Here is a 22,749-nt window from a genome sequence, read left to right on the forward strand (position 1 = left end):
AGCAATAAATTTTCTGAATTATATAATTGTGTATATAAAAGCTCTGAATAGAACTGAATTAAATTGATTCTATTTATCTGCAGGTTGTGGGACAACAACACTTTGTTCGAAAGTTATTTGCTAAAAACCTGAATTACCCATATCTCAGAAAGTATACAACATATCGAAAAACAAAAATAATGGTGTCAAATGGCAACGTTGGGCCTTTCATTTGAAACTAGTTTCATTAAGATCGCTTCAGCCATTGCTGAAATAATTACATGACATTTTGTGCATACATACACACACATACAGACATTGTCTCACTTTGTCGAGCTGAGTCGATTGGTATATGAGACTCGGCCGCCCGGGCCTCGGAAAGTGTTTTCAAAGTTTGAGCGAATCCTATACATTTCTTTCGTATTTTTCTGCGAATAATACAAAACTCGATTTTTTCGATCTTGTAAAGCTGGCCAACTTCTTACATAACTAAACAAGCAGGTATCGATTGTCCTAATCCATTTAAAAACCCCCTTTTACATATTTAAGATCGACTTAATAAAATGTTGCACTTACCGCCATTTTTTCTGCGTTCAGCCCGTCTAATTCATCTTCCGCAATTTGGCGGTGAGGATAGTACGATACATAGCCTAGTACTTTATTGATTTCGTTCAGTGCGTTCATTTTACCGTTGAAACTAGAAATCTGTAAAACCCGTAGTATGATTTTCAGACGACACATTTCGAAAGTGCGCTGCAGATTTTCATGATTCTGTACGCGGTTAATCAAAGCACGAGCATATTTTACAATTCCCGTAATAATATCATTTTTTCCTTCAAACTTTGCATCGCGCTTTAGCTCGTCATCGGAGAGATTTTCTAAAATTTCTAAGACTACAGGCCAGATAGGCATAAAATATTTTTCAATTGTCGACGAAGTTAGTAATTCAGCACATTGCCCGAACGGTCGCAGTAGCGCATACAATGTTGGCAATGACAATTTCCCTGACTCGTCTGAATCCATGCTGTTAGGCCTCGCCATTTTAGAATTTGGAGTTGTTGATGTGTTTGAACGTATATTGTCATCGAGAGAGGCCTTTGAGGTTACTTTATTTATTAGGATTTCTGCATCCCGTCGTTGACGAAACAAAGTTATACCGATTTGAATACGTTCCAGAAAATTGTCAAATCCATTATATTCTCCAAATCTATTAATCAAGTCTACCAACCAACCACGAGGATTCTTTGGCTCAAGAGGCGATCTGGCGAAAACATCCCCGTCTTGAAGTGGCTCTTCCGATTCACCTAGTGACAAATGGAGTTCTAGTTGACGAGATGCATTTTGTGTGTGGAATTTGTTTTCAGGATCGAACACTACTGCTAGAAGATTCAGCAGATGTGAATTGTCATCTTTTATGTGTAAAGCTATCAAATGCAGCAATTTACTACAAGACATCAAAATACAATGATGTATGTTGTATTTCCACGAGGAAACTGCTTCATCGGTGAGGATCTTCATAAACGAAGTTGTTAGACCATCTCGATAGAACTTCATGCATGGCTCGCATTCGCTGTCTATCCCTACGAAGCACCGCAATGCAATAAGGCAGAGTTAGAAAAATAGGAATAAAATAAACACGCAGCTTACCAGCTTGGGAAAGTTTTATAGCAGCATTTAGAAGGCATTCTAATTCTTGATTAGGTAGCACTGGTACTACCCAGCGCGAGCTAGATATTTTTATGTTGAGTGATGAAAGTTTTTCTTCAGGAAAACTAGATATCAAAGTTTCGGGATTTCTATAACAAAAAAAAAACAATCGGAATATTAACGAATTTAATTTTTAATTTTGGTCTAAACTTACGGATCGCTTTGTTCAGTGCTACTTGTGAAATTTGCATCATTTTGTTCCTCAGGGGGCTCTAATACACGTCCACCAGTATCGTAAGTCATGATTCAGAAAATTTGTCAGCGAATCTATTGACAATTGCAACAAACATACATGTCTGAAAAGAATACAAAGCGATAAATCAATAAAATTGAGTCGAATAAACAAGCCTATTTACTCGGCTAATGTGCAAGATGCAAAGGTTATTTTAATTAGCAATGTCGCACATAATTAAAGTAGCCTTTTAACCTCGCATTGTATGCTCGAACTTAACCTACGCTAAGTCTCAAAAATGTTCGAGTATTTTGAAAGTTTTAAATGTTTATAGAAGTGAGTCTTAGTATCTTTGAATGAAATACAGTAGGATTCCGTTTTTGGCAACAATTTTATTTTTTTCAGTTGCCAAAACCGGAACCGTGCCAAAAATGGAACCTTATTTTTAAAGTTTGGATTTTCAATTTACGACTTCAAAAATGTTTCAAGGATTTTTAATCATATGTGAAATGAAATGAGATGAAAGAAAAAATAAACAAATTCAATTTTATTCATGATTTTATCAAATTCAGACGTCGTACAGTGGGGCAAGCTTTCGACGCTCAAAACCTCTACCGCCCTGGGTATATATCCTGGAGGCTTAGTGTCTTTAGCAAAGTATCTTAGATGGAAATGATCATTATTTTGACAACTTTGGTTTTAATCTAGATAAGTAGAAACTGATCTAGATCAGTTCTATCTTTTGATAGAGGTGTTCTATCAAAAAACTTCCTTTGGCAAAGTTGTTTGTTTTGATGTTTCTAACACATGTACTCAAGACATTTATACTTTATAACCTATGTAGATGGCGCTACATGACATTTAAAAAAATACTCGAGAAAATGAATTTTAACATTTGTTTATGAAAAATACATCTAGAAATAAATGTTTTATTCCTATATCTTCGAAAATATACAATAATAAAAATACTTAAAAAAGTGATAAATGTTATCATGACGTTTTAGGGTTGTTTTCATCAAAAATATTAAAAAAATATGATCCACAAAATTTGTAATAACCCAGGAAGCGGCAGATGGCGGCTGTTGGAATTTTGTTTGTGACTACTAAACACCTTTAACTTTTCTTCGGCCCACTGAACGTCAAAACTTGAACAATTCACTGAATGGTAGTGTTGATTTCGCTCCTGGGGCTGTTATGTCTTCTTTCTGAAAATTATTGAACAATTCTGTTTAAAAAACACAGCTCTTTTAAAAAATTAATAAATTTATTGCTTCTCCATAACTAACCCATCGTTGATCTTTCAAATGGAATTGATAGATTGAAAATCGAACTGCAATGCTTGAAGATATTTAGGTTTGAAGAAAACCATTTTTGTTGTAAAAATCACTTGCAACTTGTCCATATTATAGGGGAAAGTCGTCATTTGCCGGCACTGGTCGGTTGTCGGCACCCCTGTGTAGCTTTTGACAGAAACCAGATATGGACATTCTGATAAATATTATTTGTGTTATATATTAGCGCGATTTTTTGTGCCGATTGCTAAAGCAGACTCGAATGTTCTGTTCCACAACCAATATATTTTTTGAGCAAGTGAAACTCTACTCAAAAGTTTTTTTTGATTTGCTTAGTGTTACAGAAAGAAGTAAATCGATCGAAAAAGTATGCGCATTGAATATTTACGATGTGAATTTATTCTATTTTGTGATTCAACGTTGAATGGCGCCGAAATGTTCGCCCCAAGTTTTCTTTTGATCAGTTTTCAAAAGGGTTACTAAAATCGGTTGTCGAAACCCAAACATGGTCGGTTGTCGGCACCCAATTTTTTGTGGCAAATGCTCTTAATAACCTAATCAATATGGGTATTTTGGAACGGGCTTTACGAATAGATACCAGAGATCGATCTTTGGCACCATTCTGAAAACCAGGACTTCCGGTTTAGCGTTTTACATTTACATGAAGAAAGCCCACCTGGTCGTGTTTTCACCGCTAGGTAGCACCGTACATACCAGATTGTCACGACCAGATAATTTGTGTGGGGGGCTCGGGGTTACCCTGTAGTCCCCCTCCCGTTTTGGCTGAGTTCTATCTAATCTGTCTGAAGCTTTGGTAAAAAACTGGAGTGCCTGAAACTAACTCAATGGCAATGAATGCGATCCGTCAGTGCATTAGCAGTGCGTAATATTCGCACTAGTTTTTTACATACACATATTGTGGTTCTGATGAAGAATGATGTTCATAATGCCTTTGATGGGTATTGAACTGAATAAATTTCCTTTTCCCTTTGAATCGTGATGATCATCATTCATATTTTTCTATTTTTAGTAAATTTGTTTTAGGGTGCCGACAACCGACCACATTTTTCAAAATGGTAAACAGTTATCATTTCACTAAATTGTTAATAACTTTTTTTAAGTTGACAAATGAAATTATATTCTTCGATAAGTTATTAGGCCTCTAGCTTTCTATTGGTATGCTTATTCCTATATATTGTTTAATTGGAGTAATGTTGTGAGCCAAAAACAAAAGTGTTCCGACAACCGAACACATTCCCCTACATAAATAATGCATCTCTACACTTATTGTAATGATTAAATAAAACGCATATAGTGTAAAATATAGGTAACCCTTAAACACATAACACTGTTTTAAAACAACATTGCGAAAAACATCTCAAAATTATATATATATATATATATATATATATATATATATATATATATATATATATATATATATATATATATATATATATATATATATATATATATATATATATATATATATATATATATATATATATATATATATATATATATATATATATATATATATATATATATATATATATATATATATATATATATATATATATATATATATATATATATATATTTATATATATATATATGTAGCGCGCAGGGGGCCCAAACCCCTGGACGCTGGTCACCAAGAAGAAGCCGGCACCGACACTGGAGGTACCGCGGCCCGCGAAGAAGGCCAAGGACAGAGGCGAGGCCTTGTGGTTAAAAACCGACAAGGACAAATACGCCGACGCGTCCTATTTATTTTTGAAATATTGATATATTATATTTTTCCTTAATTTATCATGTATTGAATGAAGTATATTTAAAATTTTATGATCATTGGATAAGAACACGATTTTTAACATGAGTTTAAACGTAGCAAAGTCCGGACTATTTAATGATTTTCATTTCCGAAACCACCATTGATCTGTTCACTTCAAATGCATGTTGCTCTTTTAATTTTGGTCCGATTTTAGCAAAACTAGTTTCATTGTGTAGAGGAATGAAAGAACTTGGTTAGTGAATAAAATACATTTGGTAAATTTGCTTGGAACTATGACTTTTTTGTTGAAATATTTTTGAGGTGGTCAGATCAAAAATACTTTTTTCACTAATGTATTCTGTACAAATTTCGGAATCATTTCGGAACGGTCACAAAGTATACATTCTATGGGAAATAACCTCTACTTTTCGAATATCATGGTCTCGTTCTGCGCCTAGGTGCGCAAAAAGGTTTAAGGAGATTTTGAAGCTTTGTTGCTGATATGGAGGCGCATGGTGTTTTGTGTAAAATATTTAGACAATCTACGGTAAACCAACGCATTATACAATGGATTTAAAGTAGTGTTCTTCATTTTTTATGGTATTGCTGACATTGGTGAACAGTAACGCAAAATCTATCATGAAAACGGGATTATAGTTATAAGAAAGGTTCAATGACACTGTATGGAAAAATGCATTTAATATTTTACGACTTTTGACATCAAAAATGAGCTCAGCACCTCAAAATTAGCTTAAATTGTGATTTTCAGCCAAATTAGGTAACATTTGAGGTTTTGTCCGACTTTTGTTTGAAGACCCGCCACTGTGCGACGTCCTAAAGTCGATGAAGGCGGTCGAAAGCCTTTCGGCCCTTGGGCAAGATGTGCGTAGCGTGAGACGCACCAACACGGGAGAAATGCTTCTGGTGCTGAAGCGAGGCGCACAATCTAGTGCGGTATACAAGGCCTTGGCCCAAGAGGTCCTGGGTGAAGGCGCCCAAGTCAGGTCGCTAGGGGCGGAAATGATTCTCCAGTGCAAGCACCTGGATGAGTTCACAACCGCAGAAGATGTCGTCGCAGCCGTTAAGGAACAATGCGACGTCACAATCGAGCGGGCCTCTGTGCGATTTAGAGATGGACGGGTGTCGGACGGGTCTGGAATGGTGGCAATCTGTACAACGGGACAGTTCCCGGTTCAAGAGGTAATACACTCCTCCGCCGAGGGTGTTGCGATTGCCAAGATCAATGGAGTGTTCTATTGCAGCTGCTACGCTCCACCAAGGTGGCCAATAGAACAGTTCAACCAGATGATCGACAGGCTCTCGACGGACCTAGTGGGCCGGAAACCTGTAGTCATAGCGGGAGACTTTAACGCTTGGGCAGTGGAGTGGGGCAGCCGCTGTACAAATAGCAAAGGTCAAGCGCTAAAGGAGGCGCTTGCGAAACTCGATACTGTGCTAGCTAATAATGGCTCCGCTAGTACATTCCGTAGAAACGGAGTGGAGGCGTGGTTTGACGTAACATTTGCCAGCCCGAGTCTGGCTCCAGGCATGGAATGGAGGGTAGACGAAGGCTACACCCATAGCGATCATTTAGCAATCCGCTTTAGGATCAACTATGGTGTGCAGCATCCGAGGGCGGGAGATCCCTGTCAGGTACGCGGGTGGAAGTCCAATCACTTCGACAGCGAAGCTTTCACCGCGGCCCTGGGACTGGAGACCAACACCGACAGTCTAAGCGGGATGCGCTGGTAGCTGTTCTATCACGCGCGTGCGACGCCACTATGCCGAGAAAAACACTGCCAAGGAACGGTAGATGCCCGGTATACTGGTGGAGTGCCGAGATTGCAGCTCTACGGTCAGCCTGCCTCAGAGCTAGACGTAGGATGCAAAGAGCTCGCACCGAGGATGCAAGAGAGAACCGCCGTGAAGTGTTTCGAGCTGCGAAATTGGCCCTTAACAAGGCCATTAAAAGCAGCAAGAGAGCGTGTTTCGACAACCTGTATGAGAGTGCCAACGCGAATCCGTGGGGTGACGCCTACAGGATTGTGATGGCCAAGACCAAAGGGGGCTCTTCACCCCCAGAACCGGTTGGCAACGATTATCGAAGTACTCTTCCCGTCTCGAACCACAAGTCCCTGGCCACCTGCACTACGAGACAGTGCGGGCACGGCCGAAATGGTGGCTCCAGTGACGAATGAAGAACTACTCGCAGTGGCTAAATCCCTAGCAATGAACAAAGCTCCAGGGCCGGATGGAGTTCCAAACAACGCTCTCAAGGCAGCGATCATAGCGAACCCGAACATGTTCAGGCTAGCTATGCAGAGATGCCTTGACGAGTGCCGTTTCCCCGATAGATGGAAAAGGCAGAAATTGGTGCTGTTGCCGAAGTCCGGGAAGCCGCCAGGCGACCCATCGGCGTACAGACCAATCTGTCTGATGGACACGACTGGCAAACTGCTTGAGAGGATCATCCTCAACAGGCTAACCCCGTACGCGGAAGGTACGGACGGTCTGTCAAGCAACCAGTTTGGCTTTCGGAAGGGTAAGTCCACAGTGGACGCTCTCAACTCAGTGATAAATACTGCCGAGATAGCGATCCAACGGAAAAGGCGAGGTATTCGATACTGCGCATTAGTGACACTTGACGTGAAGAACGCATTCAACAGCGCAACAGGCATCCCATCGCGCTCTCGTTACACCGGCTTAGCCTACCGGTGGGTCTGTTCCGGATCCTGGAAAGTTACTTCCAAAACCGCGTACTGCTATACAAGACCGATGCCGGTCAAAAAAGGGTTCCGATTACCGCCGGAGTCCCGCAGGGCTCGATCCTAGGCCCAGTGCTATGGAACCTCATGTATGACGGGGTTCTGAGACTGAAGTTCCCTCCTGGGGTCAAGACCGTTGGCTTTGCCGACGACGTAACCTTGGAGGTCGACGGGGAGTCAATTCCTGAGGTAGAACTAACCGCAGAACACGCGATCAGCACGGTGGAGGAATAGATGAGCGCGAGAGGCCTGGAGCTCGCTCATCATAAGACGGAGGTAGTTATCGTCAACAACCGCAAGTCGGCACAACATGCAGTTGTCCATGTGGGAGAAGTCGCTATCACTTCACAGCGAAGTCTGAAGTCTCTCGGAGTCATTATAGACGACAAGCTGACCTTCGGTAGCCATGTCGACTATACATGCAAGAGAGCGTCGACTGCTGTTGCGGCTCTATCGAGAATGATGTCCAACAGCTCAAAGGCGTGCGCCAGTAGACGTAGGTTACTGGCAGGCGTTGCCGTATCTATCCTCAGGTACGGCGGCCCGTCATGGTCAAGAGCACTGAGGGTAACCAGTTACCTACAGAAACTGGAGAGCACCTACCGCTTGATGTGCCTCAGAGTGATATCTGCCTACCGCACGGTATCACACGATGCATCATGCGTGATAGGGGAGCCCGCGAGCGCACCAGGGTGACCTCGGTCGCCAGATGGCAGCGTGAGTGGGACAACTCCTCGAAAGGTAGGTGGACCCACCGGCTGATACCTAGCATATCGAGCTGGGTGGGAAGACCCCACGGGGAAGTTCACTTCCACCTGACACAATTCCTGTCAGGCCATGGCTGTTTCCGACAGTACCTCCACAGGTTCGGGCACGCGGAGGTCCCAGTCTGCCCGGACTGCCCAGGTGTAGACGAAACTGCCGAACACATACTGTTCGTATGTCATCGGTTCGACGTCGAAAGAAGAGCAATGCTTGACGTCTGTGGCTGGGACATAACCCCTGATCAGAGGTGGGAAAATACCGGTTGAGTACCGGTACGGTAAACCAAATTTTCACAAGTGTTTATATTTCCTTAACATTGTGTGCGGTCTTATCGCTGGTTGTGTTTATACGAGACACGAAAACCAAACCGAGTTTCGTTTACACAGCACCGCGGTTTGGTTTTGATTTTCGTTTACCGGTGCACGAGTAAGGGAAGGAAACACGAGAATAACGAAACCAAACTTCGGTTGTGTTGCGGTTATGTATTCGGGTTGATGTTTATCGGCTGTGCTAGTGCTGCTAGTATTTTTATTAAGAATTTTAAACAAATTTCTTTATAATATAAAGTATCTTTTCGGTAATTGAAAAAATGTCTTCAGACATATTCCTGTTCAAATAAATTATGTTCGTGGTCATGAATGGCGTTCCTTAACTCAATATTGCGACATTTTCATAATGATTTATCATCAGGAAGTTTTCAATATGGGTATGTTATGTTACATTTTTTAAAAATTTAATTGTTCTGCAGTAGATTTACATACACACACGCCGGAAATATTTATTCCTTAAAGAAACTTAGTTTTTAATGGCGGTCTATAAAATGAAAGTGTTTTTGCTATTCGTTAGTTGGTTGCTGTTCTCAATGAATTAATTTTTTTTTAATTGAATAATTTAGTGGTAGTTTTCTCTAAACTCGAATGTACGCGACCAAACCTTCTAGATGTTTTAAAACGATGTACAGTAACAGCAAAAATAACAGAAATACGTATTACCAGCACTCAGTAAATAAGAACCTAATCGTGAGTTTCCCCCCACTTGCGTTTGAGTTGCTTGCCATATGTAAATAACACACACATACACGCAATTGCCTCTGTGCAAGGATAGATGTATCAATACGATGCGCCGTAGCAGTAATAATAAGGATATATGTATACAAAATGCGAGTGTGTGCTCGAGTTTATTCGAGAATCGCCTAATCAGCGCAACCAGACGTGGATTAGATCTCATTTATACGACTATTGGCGATATAAATACAGGCCACTTTGAATGCATTGAGTGTTAATGTGAAGTTTCAAGTGATTCAAGTCATGTTTAATTGATTTAATTAATTTTATTGATTTCATTAATTTAATTGATTTTATTGTTTTTGTTATTTTATTGACATCGCTGATTTCATTGTTTTCTTTAATTTCAATTTAAACAATTGTTGAACTTTTAACAACTGCTCAGAACCAGCCATTTCGATATTACCCCATTGACTCTCAACAACTAATTGAACTCAATTCAGTTGTCTTCTTGTTGTTCTTCTTTCAACCGAAGCACCGTGTACAGAAAAAACCAGGCCCGGTTTTCTAAAGCCAAACCGAAACCGCTGTTGAGAATACATCAACACAAGTTGAAATTCGTACACACATGTAAACGGTGCTGAGTGGCTCGGTTTGGTTTTGTAAACTGAGAGTCGGTGAAGGTTTTTTTTGGTTTACCGTGTGAACGAAATCCAAACCGAATACGATGTGCATCACTCGTTTACACGTGTTGAGATTTTGAGAACAATACCAGTGTATGTACGTACCGGTTGGTTTTCTTACCCACCTCTGCCCCTGATACCCTTATTCAGCGGATGTGTCAATCGGTGGAGAAGTGGAACGCAGTCTCGGCTGCTACCATCCAGATTGCCAGTAGGCTACAGGTAATCTGGCGAACCGAGCAACAGACGACGGGCACGGCTAACTAGTGATTGGTTAGCTGGAGCGAAAAAGGCCAAGCGCATAAAAGGGAGTGAATGGTCTGTTCATGCCGAGGCAGGTTTGGCGCAGCGACTGGCAACCGCGTAAGGGGTAAACCCAGCCACCCCGAAGCAAGACAGAAGAGTGAGTGTATAGGCGTATAAGTGGACTGCCTCATGCCAAGACGGGAGGGTCGTAGCGTAGTATGTTGGGACTTAGCTATCGATACCTCATGGCGTGGCAGAGGAGTGAAAGGGTGAGCATCCAAGTCAGTCTCACACGGCATGTTAAGGGTGAGCACAAAAGTCAGCCTCACATGGTATGGTAGAGGCTAGCACAAAAGTCAGCCTAGCAAGGAATGAAAAAGGTGAGCACACAAGTCAGCCTCGCATGGTATGTCAGAAGTGGGGCCTAAGAAAAATGTCCCACATGGGATGCCAGGGGGAGTGACAGAGGTACAATAGAGTGGCACGATCGAGAGTGAATCAGGTGATAGGGTGAGCACCCAAGTCAGCCTCACATAGTATGGGTGGGGCGAGCACAAAAGTAAGCCTAGCAAGGAATGAGTAAGGTGAGCACACAAGTCAGCCTCGCAAGGAACGAAAAAGGTGAGCACAAAAGTCAGCCTCATGTGGGAGTGTTTGAGAGTGAATCAAAGTGCGATTGAGAGAGCACCCAAGTAAGCCTCATACAGGACGTATGAACGCGTGAGTGAGAGTGAATGAGTACATTTAGTACAGCCATCCCCCCAGAAGTAATACCGAGAGGTAGTTCCTGGTAGGAATGATGGCGGAGCCCAATGGAGTTTAGTCGGTATTAATGGCAGCGTCACCATTCAGTGCACCCCGTGTGGTAGATTGGACCCTACCAATAGCATGTGTACTGGGCTAGGACGTAAAGGTCTTCTCTATTGTAAAAAAATACATATATACATATATATATATATATATATATATATATATATATATATATATATATATATATATATATATATATATATATATATATATATATATATATATATATATATATATATATATATATATATATATATATATATATATATATATATATATATATATATATATATATATATATATATATATATATATATATATATATATATATATATATATATATATATATATATATATATATATATATATATATATATATATATATATATATATATATATATATATATATATATATATATATATATATATATATATTCTTATCCCGAATAGTTCTGTAACTGCGATTATGGTTTCGGTTCCTCCCCACTCTGCTGTGTTTTCCAGGTTATCTAGGAACACGCTGAGCTGTTCATCCATGCTGTTGTTTGAATATGTTGCTCCTGGCTCTAATGCTTGTGCCATGAGTATTTCGCGATAATTTAGTAGATTATTCCGTATGTGCTGGACCACTCTTCGCCTTAGATTCCATATTAATACGTAGTGGTTATCGCTATGTTCCTCTGTTTTGTACATTTGGTTCATTATAGCTGAGAATAGACAGTGGCCATCCCGTTGTTTCAGCCTTACCAGAACAGCGCCGTTTTCTAATCTTACAACTTCCATTGTATTATGTTCACTCCAATCAGTCTCACGTATCGTTTTGGGTTGTTTATTTCGGTGTTATCTTCCGTCGATGGGATATGGGAAAATAGAAACAGGAAAAGGCAATTAGTAAAGTGGGATTTAACGAGTTGTACTAGTTGCGCAAGCTAGCGGGTTTGTATGTTCTCAGTTGAGGCTATAAATTCGTACTAGATTGAATGTAAGTTGTCATAGAGAACAGACATATGAGCTAGGGTGAGTTACTTTACAATTAAAATGTCAAGGCAAAGGATAGTTAGATGGGGTTAGAACGCAAATATAAGTGATTTTTAGTATGCGTGGATAATGTTAGGGTAGAGTGAATTGATCTATAGAGAGGGAGAATATAGGTTTACTATACTATCGAGTGAGTGAGAATATATTAGCTACAGAAAGAGATAGGTATTACATGTATCTAGACTACTTTTGGGTGTTTGGCGATGTGGTTCGCGTGGATTGGATTTCTTCAATCCCTGAGTATAAGGATTGTTGACCGAAGCTCATCCCCAGGCCCACGGGTCAAGCAAGGATAGATGAAGATAGAATGCAAGTATGGATTATTTTTAGTATGCATAGATAATGTTAGGGCAGATTGAATTGATCTATAAAGAGAGAGAATATAGATTTTCTATGCTACCGAGTGAGTGAAAATATATTAGCTACAGGAAGAGATAGATATTACATGCATCTAAACTACTTATAGGTGTTTGACGATGTGGTTCGCGTGGATTGGATTTCTTCAAAAACTACGTGTTTCAGTTTATTATGTTAGGCTAATTGAGCATTAACTAGTGGCTGAACGGTATGTTTAGGAAAAAGGTTCCATCCATAAGAGATTGTCGTCCCTGTTTCTGAAAACAGCAAATCCGATTCGTTGTAGACGAGTGTTACTCGCCATCTTCCTGAACCAGAGCGACAGTTCTAGCGAGTTAAGAGATAAAAACACCCACCTTCAGTCTGATCATCTCTTATAAATGATAGTCCATTTATCCGAATCGAATGAATCGATCACTATGCTCAAGATCGAATGAGTCCCCGAACAGCTGAGCCAATGTGTCCCCCATTCGAAAGTGGAAACATCCGCATCAGCTGCCCGCCAAAACACTCGATCCAGTAAGTATTATTCATGGGATTCAGAGAACAAAGAACCAGCACTCGCTCTGATCTCCCACTCTTATCCACCAATCAAGAGTACGCGCCCTTAGGCTCATCGCCGAAGCCCAGGGAAAAATAAATTGGTTTGCGCCTTTGAGGGTTAATATGACTCCCATGTTTGGAAATGAAGTCAAATGTGATATAAATTGATACAAAAAATATCTTTTGCACATTTCTAAAAGACTTGTTATGACCAACAAAAATGTTGCCAAAAACGGAACCCATTTGTTGCCAAAATCGGAGCGTGCCAAAAAGGGAGCATGCCAAAAACGGAACGTGCCAAAAACGGAATCTTACTGTATTCAGAATAAATTGCTCAATAACATAGTGGTAGTGAGGAAATGAAAAGAAAAAAGGTTGGGGAGTGTACTCCCGAGCCCCTTTTTAAATTTTTTTAGTCTAAGAGAACAACTTCAGTCTAGGTTTATTACGTCGAATTAGGAAGTCTTAGGTGTTTGGATACTACTATTTAATGGCTCAACTACTATCTTGTTTGAAACGATGCAACGATACTTAACCTTTTGGCAAAGATTGTGAACAAAGTATACATATTTTAGGGCATATTTTTATCTAGGACAATAAGCTCTGAATGTAAATTGGAACATCAGACTAAATAATATTTATTTCAATTAGATGCGCTTGAGAAAAAAAAATAAATATGCCGGAAAACACGTCATTTCCCACACTTGATAACCTTTTCATAATCTCATTTAGGAGAAGGCACTAGGTTACTGCCTCATTTACGCCCACTATTGCACGTGCGATATTGATACGAGAAGGGGGATGTGAGATTTTGAATGGGCAGTGGAATTTCTACCACTTACTGAACATCCCGGAACGTATAGATAAACCTAAATGTTAAAAATATCTTAAGAACAAACAAGGACCCAGAACTTCAAAGAACTAGGAAACCTATATGATTTAAAAATGTGTTTTTAAAACGTTTTTTTAAGAGATATTTTCTGATAATTGAGTTGACGTAAGATCTTGATTCTTTTTTAATTGCTTAAGTTTTCTTGGCAATTTCATCAAGCAATAATATAAACATGAACGTTTCCAAATTTTGAAATTTTGAATCAGAAATGACCGTTTAGTCAAGCAAACTGTTTGCTGGTTGCTGCCAAGGAATTATTTTTTCAGACGTGGCTCATGTTTGGTTAAATAGGTATGTAAACACACAAAATTGCCTATTCAGTGTGAGGAGCAACTAGAAAAGATCCTAGAGAACCCATTGCATTCTAAAACAATGACTGTGTTATGCGGCTTGAACAATAAGGGTATCCGGGGCTCAGTTTTCTTTAAAACTGTTGCTGGAGCCAACGTTAACAACAGCAATAGAGCAATTGGAGACATCGTCGAGGGCTGGTTATGAATGCGATGTTCAACAGACGAATTCTATCGTAAAACGGTAATTTCGGTTGGCTTCGTCGTTCTTGAGTTCTTACGTTTACGTCGTCAACACCGACAAACAGCAAACAACTCATGAGCTAGAGGTCAACATTGCGTTATTCACGAAATTTTTCCGGTCTTTTTTAAAAAAATGGCCAGAATTGCACCGATGAAATAGGTTTTGCAAAACGTTGTCGCGATTGACACTTGTCTGGGCAGGCTATGGCGCCCACTAAAACACTGCTTTAGACCAATTGTAGCGGGCCGTGAACTGATTGTGATATTTAATGTACGGTTCAGGTATGTGCGGGCATAGGGACTTCGCGATCCCGTGCATCACCGCGAAGGGCTCGAGTATTTGTACGTTAACTTGTTCGATCGCGTGTGCTAACGTGTATGTAACTTCGCGTGTATAAATTCTACATTAAAACCTTTTGTCTTTTGCATATTCACGGGTGTTCTAAAATGATCGCGTGCGGACCGTGAATCTGATACTTAATATTTCTTGTACAGTTCAGATTTTACAACAAAGGTTAATAGTGATCCGGCCCATTATGCAGATAAGATTAGCTTTTCTAGGCAATACTCCCACGGTCGGCTGTGTGGGGTTGGAATTTCTTTTGTTGGGTAAACGTGGGATACTCTCGGTGGCCGGCTGCCCAGAGTTTGGGAAGAACCAAAAACTAAACAAGATCTTATTTTTCGAGCGATCGTGTTCTCGAAGACTAACTAAACTACTACCTGACGGGCTATGCTTTGCAGGTCACATCGCTGGCTTGGAGCGAATCCTAGACCCTATTCCCTTCCAAATCACGACACCTATGGAAGAGTCTGATGAACCTTCTGTATAAGATTCTGCATTTTATTCAAACGAGCGCCGGGTAAAATCAGCACCGACACGATAGAAACCACGACGAGTTCGTCGCGTGATTGAATATTATTAAAAATATAAGCAGTGCTCCTTATAGCCGGCTATCCGAAGTTCAAGTTGCTTATTTTGCTAATCGTATTGATACAACAAATGATAAATTCCCCAAATTCTCGGCAGCCGGCTGCCCAGAGCAATTATTACATGATAACGGTATTGGCACATTTACTAACAACTCTCCCTTTCCTGTGATACATGTGGAGATGCAGAGGATTCCTCGGTTTCTAGTAGCAACATGTATCGGACTAACATTCCTTCCTTTCCCAGAAGATCTGCATTCGGACGTAGCCGGCGTCGGTATTGATCAGCATGCAGGGATCAGAATAGATTGTACAATGTGGCTCATCATGTTATTCCCAAGCATGTTGTTCCAATGAACATTTTGCAACCTAATTTGGTTCTGGTCAATAACGGAGTAGCAACTACGGGCGATCTCTTATGCTTATGCTTAGTTCAGATTTTACAACAAAGTGGGTTCTTCCATTTCACTAGAGTTCCCCGTCATATCGCCATGGAACGTGTTGTCTAGTGGATATGAGCTTTATTTTTTGATTGGTATAACTGAATGTATGGACCTGAGTTGCTGGAATGGAGAGTAAAGATTTCCGGATGTGACCGATTCATGATCGCGCGGGATTGCGGGTCCACGTTCGCGAAGAGCTTAAGCCTTCGTATGTTTACGTGTTTGTTGAGTGTGCTCATGTGGAATTATTTTTTCAGACGTGGCTCATGTTTGGTTAAATAGGTATGTAAACACACAAAATTGCCTATTCAGTGTGAGGAGCAACTAGAAAAGATCCTAGAGAACCCATTGCATTCTAAAACAATGACTGTGTTATGCGGCTTGTACAATAAGGGTATCCGGGGCTCAGTTTTCTTTAAAACTGTTGCTGGAGCCAACGTTAACAACAGCAATAGAGCAATTGGAGACATCGTCGAGGGCTGGTTATGAATGCGATGTTCAACAGACGAATTCTATCGTAAAACGGTAATTTCGGTTGGCTTCGTCGTTCTTGAGTTCTTACGTTTACGTCGTCAACACCGACAAACAGCAAACAACTCATGAACTAGAGGTCAACATTGCGTTATTCACGAAATTTTTCCAGTCTTTTTTAAAAAAATGGCCAAAATTGCACCGATGAAATAGGTTTTGCAAAACGTTGTCGCGATTGACACTTGTCTGGGCAGGCTATGGCGCCCACTAAAACACTGCTTTAGACCAATTGTAGCGGGCCGTGAACTGAATGTGATATTTAATGTACGGTTCAGGTATGTGCGGGCATAGGGACTTCGCGATCGCGTGCGCCACCGCGAAGGGCTCGAGCATTTGTACGTTAACTTGTTCGATCGCGTGTGCTAACGTGTATGTAACTTCGCGTGTATAAATTCTACATAAAAACCGTTTGTCTTTTGCATATTCACAGGTGTTCTAAAATGATCGCGTGCGGACCGTGAATCTGATACTTAATATTTCGTCTACATTTCAGATTTTACAACAAAGTTAAATAGTGATCCGGCCCATTATGCAGATAAGATTAGCTTTTCTAGGCAATACTCCCACGGCCGGCTGTGTGGGGTTGGAATTTCTTTTGTTGGGTAAACGTGGGATACTCTCGGTGGCCGGCTGCCCAGAGTTTGGGAAGAACCAAAAACTAAACAAGATCTTATTTTTCGAGCGATCGTGTTCTCGAAGACTAACTAAACTACTACCTAACGGGCTATGCTTTGCAGGTCGCATCGCTTGCTTGGAGCGAATCCTAAACCCTATTCCCTTCCAAACCACGACACCTATGAAAGAGTCTGATGAACCTTCTGTATAAGATTCTGCAGTGCTCCTTATAGCCGGCTATCCGAAGTTCAAGTTGCTTATTTTGCTAATCATATTGATACAACAAATTATAAATTTCCCAAATTCTCGGCAGCCGGCTGCCCAGAGCAATTATTACGTGATAACGGTATAGGCACATTTACTAACAACTCTCCCTTTCCCGTGATACATGTGGAGATGCAGAGGATTCCTCGGTCTCTAGTAGCAACATGTAGCGGACTAACATTCCTTCCTTTCCCAGAAGATCTGCATTCGAACGTAGCCGGCGTCGATCAGCATGCAGGGATCAGAATAGATTGTACAATGTGGCTCATCATGTTATTCCCAAGCAATTTGTTCCAATGAACATTTTGCAACCTAATTTGGTTCTGGTCAATAACGGAGTAGCAACTACGGGCGATCTCTTATGCTTATGCTTAGTTCAGATTTTACAACAAAGTGGGTTCTTCCATATCACTAGAGTTCCCCGTCATATCGCCATGGAACGTGTTGTATAATGGATATGAGCTTTATTTTTTAATTGGTATAACTGAATGTATGGACCTGAGTTGCTGGAATGGAGAGTAAAGATTTCCGGACTATTTAAAAAAAAATTTAATTCATGGATAGATTAAATATCTATGCGGATACTGAAAAGTCTTTTTACGCACTGTCGAAAAATAAAATCAATTGGGAAATAGATTTAAAATCACCCTAAATAGCAGTGTTTAAAATTTAAAACATTTACTTGGTATGCTCGAAAACACAATATCGTCCACAACTTTTACAAAACAAAATGTTTAAAAAACACGCGTCCCTTACCACGTTACTGCGGAGCTCTGGCGTTGCGGACCTTTCTTTCTCGCGCGACTCGTGGGATCAATGAGCGACGTGAAAAACAACAAAAATCAAAAAACGGAGGTGCCGAACCCCTTTGCTAGAGGTGGTTTGACGAGGTCTCCCCCCAGTGGGGAGAGTAGTGGAGCGACGAGTGCTGTATCCGACAGCACCAGTGACCCCCCAGCAGTGGTAGAAAATAGCCCTACCAACGCGCTGGACGGGCCACTATCCGCGATGCGTAAAGTGGTGGAGCAGCTCAATGCAATAATCGAGTTCACTAGCGCGAAGCAAAATATCAGCAAGGAACTGAAACAGAGCCTACTGGTGCTCCGGAAAGCTGTTCGTGTCGCAAGGCAGGAACAGCAGGCTTACGCCAAGAGGATGGAATGTCAGGAGAAGTCCGACAGAGGAACCCAGACAGCGGCCTCCAAGAGGGAGGGAAGAGAGAAGGCCGACATAGGTACCCAGACAGGGGCCTTCCCCTTCCCCTTCTATGGAGCAGCCATGTCGCTCGAAGCGGCAGCTGAATTCCCCTCGAAGGGCAAGGGCAAGCGCAAGACGGCGTCGAACGCGAAGCGCCCTAGGAAGTCCCCAGGCGAGGGTGCAAAAACCAACACAACACAGCGTGTAACCGTCAAGGCCAAACGCCGTTTGGTCGAGGTAAACCAGGGCGAGAATGACCCCGCCGGACAAAGAGAAGGTACCAGCAACTTGGTGCAACCGGGGCAGGGAGGGGCGTAAAAACTTGGACGCTGGTCACCAAGAAGAAGCTGACACCGGATGCACCGCGGCCCGCGAAGAAGGCCAAGGACAGAGACGAGGCCTTGTGTGTGTGTGTTAACCATCCTATCTCCCACTAGCTGGTAGTGATTTACAGAAAAAAGATGTTTGCATGTATATAAACATTCTGGTGTCACTGCCTGTTGGACTTGTGTAAGTTGTTCCATTGGAGATCTCCAAGGGGCTGTAATTGGAGGAAGATCTGACTTCTATCCAGAAGTATCAGTTTTTCACATTAATATATTATATGTGTGCACTACAAAACAATCCCGTGTATAATGCAACCATTTTTTGAGCATTTATATGTACATATACCCACATATACACATACACACTCACCAAAAAATAATGAAATTTAAACGACATGTAATTCAATACGAATGTAAACATACAAGCTTGAAACAAAAATTTGATTGAGAATTAATTTGAACTCGATGCACTCAATGGGAGCACCAAAAAGCATATGATTTTACACTTTCGTTCGTGTAATATTACATGTCAATTATTTTACAGCAATATTGAATTAAAAATACATTAAAGTGCATTGGTCGGTGTCAAGTAAGATCGGACTAAGTCGCAAAACATCAAAAAATGAGTTAATGATAGCACTGGATAAAGAATTTCTTCAGCTACATTCCACTTTTACCAGATTTGAAATATGAAACAATAAACAAGAATTATGGCTAAAATTATTTTCCAACTATAATGTAAAGGATGCTGCGATTCAAAATTTAAACGCGTTTTTCTCGAAATCAATGCATTGTCACTCAGTCCGGTCTGACCCAACACCGACCAAATATGTGCACGAAAATAAATTTAAAATCACGAAATATTTTTTTTTCTGTGCATATATACATACATAGATACACACATGTATACATGAAAAATATACACATACATTCATACACACATACATATACAAATACCTACATACATATACGCATTGTAATACATGTATACATCCATACACACATATACACAATTACATACATATACTCGAGTTGAAGGAGGACCCCCATTTAATGCATCTAGCATTATTTTCCATTTTTCGTTTCATCCAACCGAGGTTATCAAACGGTGCGGCTTGAACAATTATTATTTGAAATCTATCCGACTGTGCAATTAACAATGACAGCATGTATAGCGAAGTAGAATGCGAGATGAAATGGAACAACATACATTCGCTCAAGGGCTCATCACACACAACCCAGCGTACATGATGTGCGACCTTGAGCACACCAAAATCATAGCGCATCGAGACAACCATCAATCACCCGACAAACATGAGGGATCTCCCCCGCACAACTGCAAAAAAGTGATCCACAATGCATTTCCCCAGAGCAAGCGCTGAGATCTCCCATAGCACCTAAAATGTACAACAAACAGTAAAGTAGAACAACAATCCGTTATCGCTGTGCCACTCGTTCGAGTTGAAAGACTACACCCTGGTAGCTACCCACACTATCAGCGATCTATCACACTTTCCACACACTGATAAACCCATCCATTCTTGAGTCGCTGGCGACCAGAGATGCCAGATCCGCAGTCATGTCCGCAAACTCGGAGACTTTCTACCTCAGCTGCAGATCCCTTCGATGACGCAGACACTTGCAGATCCTTCAGTTTGGCTGCAGATACTTGCAGACTTTTTAGTTTGGTTGCATACATTTACAGATTTTTGCATATAAATGCTTTTGGCTACACCAGCCCTCCCGACATCCTTTGCTCTTCCCAGACTCCAAAATTATCATAGCAGACATTTGAAAAAAGTATCTGGCATCTCCGCCAGCGACACTAAGAACCAGTCAAAATTCTCCGCTAACAAAACAACAAAGTAACAAACATTCAGCTTCCGATGCTCCGCAGCTTCACCCTGCTGTGCCCAGTCACACACACACACCAACACAGCTCACGCCTAGAAAAAAAAACTTCCAGTAAGTCGCTTCCTCTCTCTCGCCGTTTCCACCAAACACCACACGAAGACTCGACTCCGAAATTCCGATTTTCTGCCCTGCTCCCGAGCTCCCTGCAACCACCCAACACACGCAAATGAAATCAACAACCGTCCGCGAACAACCACGGCAGGAAAAGCAACCGAATTCACACAATTTGCACCCCGAAAAAGCGAAGGAATTTCCGTCGGTCCAGCGACGATTTTTACTTCTTCTTGCTCCGACTCGAACCGAATATGGATCAGAAAGAACAATATAATGAACTATTAACAAAATGACATAATCATAACGGTTTTTGCAACCGGCCGAGACGGTTGTGCCTCCAGGTGGAAGGTTTTGTTCTCGAGAGAGTGATGGAGTGCGAGACGCTGTATGCGTTTTTGTGGGAGAGAGATCAGTTTGTTAAGTGTGAGTCGACAGTTGATACGTCGGAGGCGTGGTCAACGGCATCCTCGACAAGTGGTGTTTTGATAGCAAACCGCGGGTAGACGAATTTGCCTACCGCGGTGGCAGAAATCGACAGTGATCGTGCATGTACACACAGAAAAAATATATTGTATTGGTGTCGTCGGGCAATTCTAATCGACGAGAGGGGAAGCGTCACAGGTAGACCCATTTGCTCTATTTGTCTACCGCAGAAGTGGTACGACGAATAAGGAAAACAAGTGGCACCGAAAAGTGCCGCATCGACAGTGGGATTTTCGCAGCAAGCCACAGGTAGCCACATTTGTCTACCGCGGGGGCGGAAACGGAGAGAGCGCGCTTGTGGTGGTGATACCGACGAGCAGCTTAACCAGAGAGAGTTTTGAATTGTTGCAGGTAGGCCTATTTCTCTACTGAAGAAGCAACGCGACGAAGAAGGACAGCAAGTGTCACATTGTCAAACAACGGGCACCGAGTTTACAACGTAACACATGAGGTGTGTTCTACCGGTGTCTTCGTCATCTAAGAGATAGCAGATAACAGGTATATTTTTCATTCCTTTTTGTGATAGTTTTTCTTGCTAGGTAAAATGGATGACGAGATGGGAGAACGAGTAACAGACCCTCCCCCTAAGCCTTCTGCTGAAAATGTAAACCCGATTAGAATTAAAATTTACCCAGAGTCGTCAACGGGACCATGGACTGTATTTATTAGGCGTAAAGTAAAGGCGCTAAATATCATTCAAATTTCGAAAGATTTGACTTCGCGATTCTCGGATGTAAAAGAGATCGTCAAAGTTAATAAAGATAAAATACGCATTGTCGTTGGTAGTCTCAAACAAGCCAATGCAATTGCTTCTTGCGAGCTTTTTACGCGTGAATATAGAGCGTATATTCCTTCAAAGGAAATTGAAATTGATGGGGTCATCACAGAATCGAGTTTGACTGTTGATGACTTAATTAAGCATGGGGTTGGTCGTTTCAAGGACACCATACTTAAAGACGTAAAGAAACTTGAATGCAAGCAATTACATTCAGTATCACACGAAGGAGATAAAAAAGTTTATCGACTGTCTGACTCATTTCGAGTGACTTTCGCTGGGTCTGCGCTGCCCAACTATGTCATTATCGATAAGATTCGTCTCCCTGTTCGCCTTTTCATCCCTCGTGTAATGAATTGCCTTAATTGTAAACAGCTTGGCCACACAGCCACTTACTGTTCCAATAAGGCACGGTGTGGCAAATGTAGGGGTTCTCATCAAGAGGATACATGCAATGAAAATTCAGAAAAATGTTTAATGTGCGGAGAAAACTCGCATGAGCTCCCTGCATGCCCCATTTATAAATTGCGCGAGTATAAAATTAAACGATCCTTGAAGGAGAGGTCTAAGCGCTCCTATGCAGAAATGTTGAAAAATGCTACCCCTAAACCCATCTTCTTAGAAAACACTTACACATCTCTATTTTAGGAACAGTCT

General features: G+C 41.2%; 1 protein-coding gene across 2 annotated transcripts in view; it reads right to left on the reverse strand.

Annotated features, from left to right (window-relative positions):
- LOC131691077 (probable ubiquitin carboxyl-terminal hydrolase FAF) overlaps positions 1-22,749 on the reverse strand; it is a 673,880-nt gene that overhangs the window by 568,732 nt on the left and 82,399 nt on the right. For both annotated transcript variants that reach the window (XM_058977248.1, XM_058977247.1), the window contains exons 2-4: positions 1,841-1,982; positions 1,627-1,775; positions 556-1,559 (exon numbers count right to left, since the gene is read on the reverse strand). In XM_058977248.1, the coding sequence (XP_058833231.1) occupies positions 556-1,559; positions 1,627-1,775; positions 1,841-1,929 (1,242 nt within the window). In that variant the 5' untranslated portion in view covers positions 1,930-1,982. The remainder of the gene's footprint in view (positions 1-555; positions 1,560-1,626; positions 1,776-1,840; positions 1,983-22,749) is intronic.

The sequence above is a fragment of the Topomyia yanbarensis genome, chromosome 3, assembly GCF_030247195.1.
Source record: "Topomyia yanbarensis strain Yona2022 chromosome 3, ASM3024719v1, whole genome shotgun sequence".
NCBI lineage: Eukaryota > Metazoa > Arthropoda > Insecta > Diptera > Culicidae > Topomyia > Topomyia yanbarensis.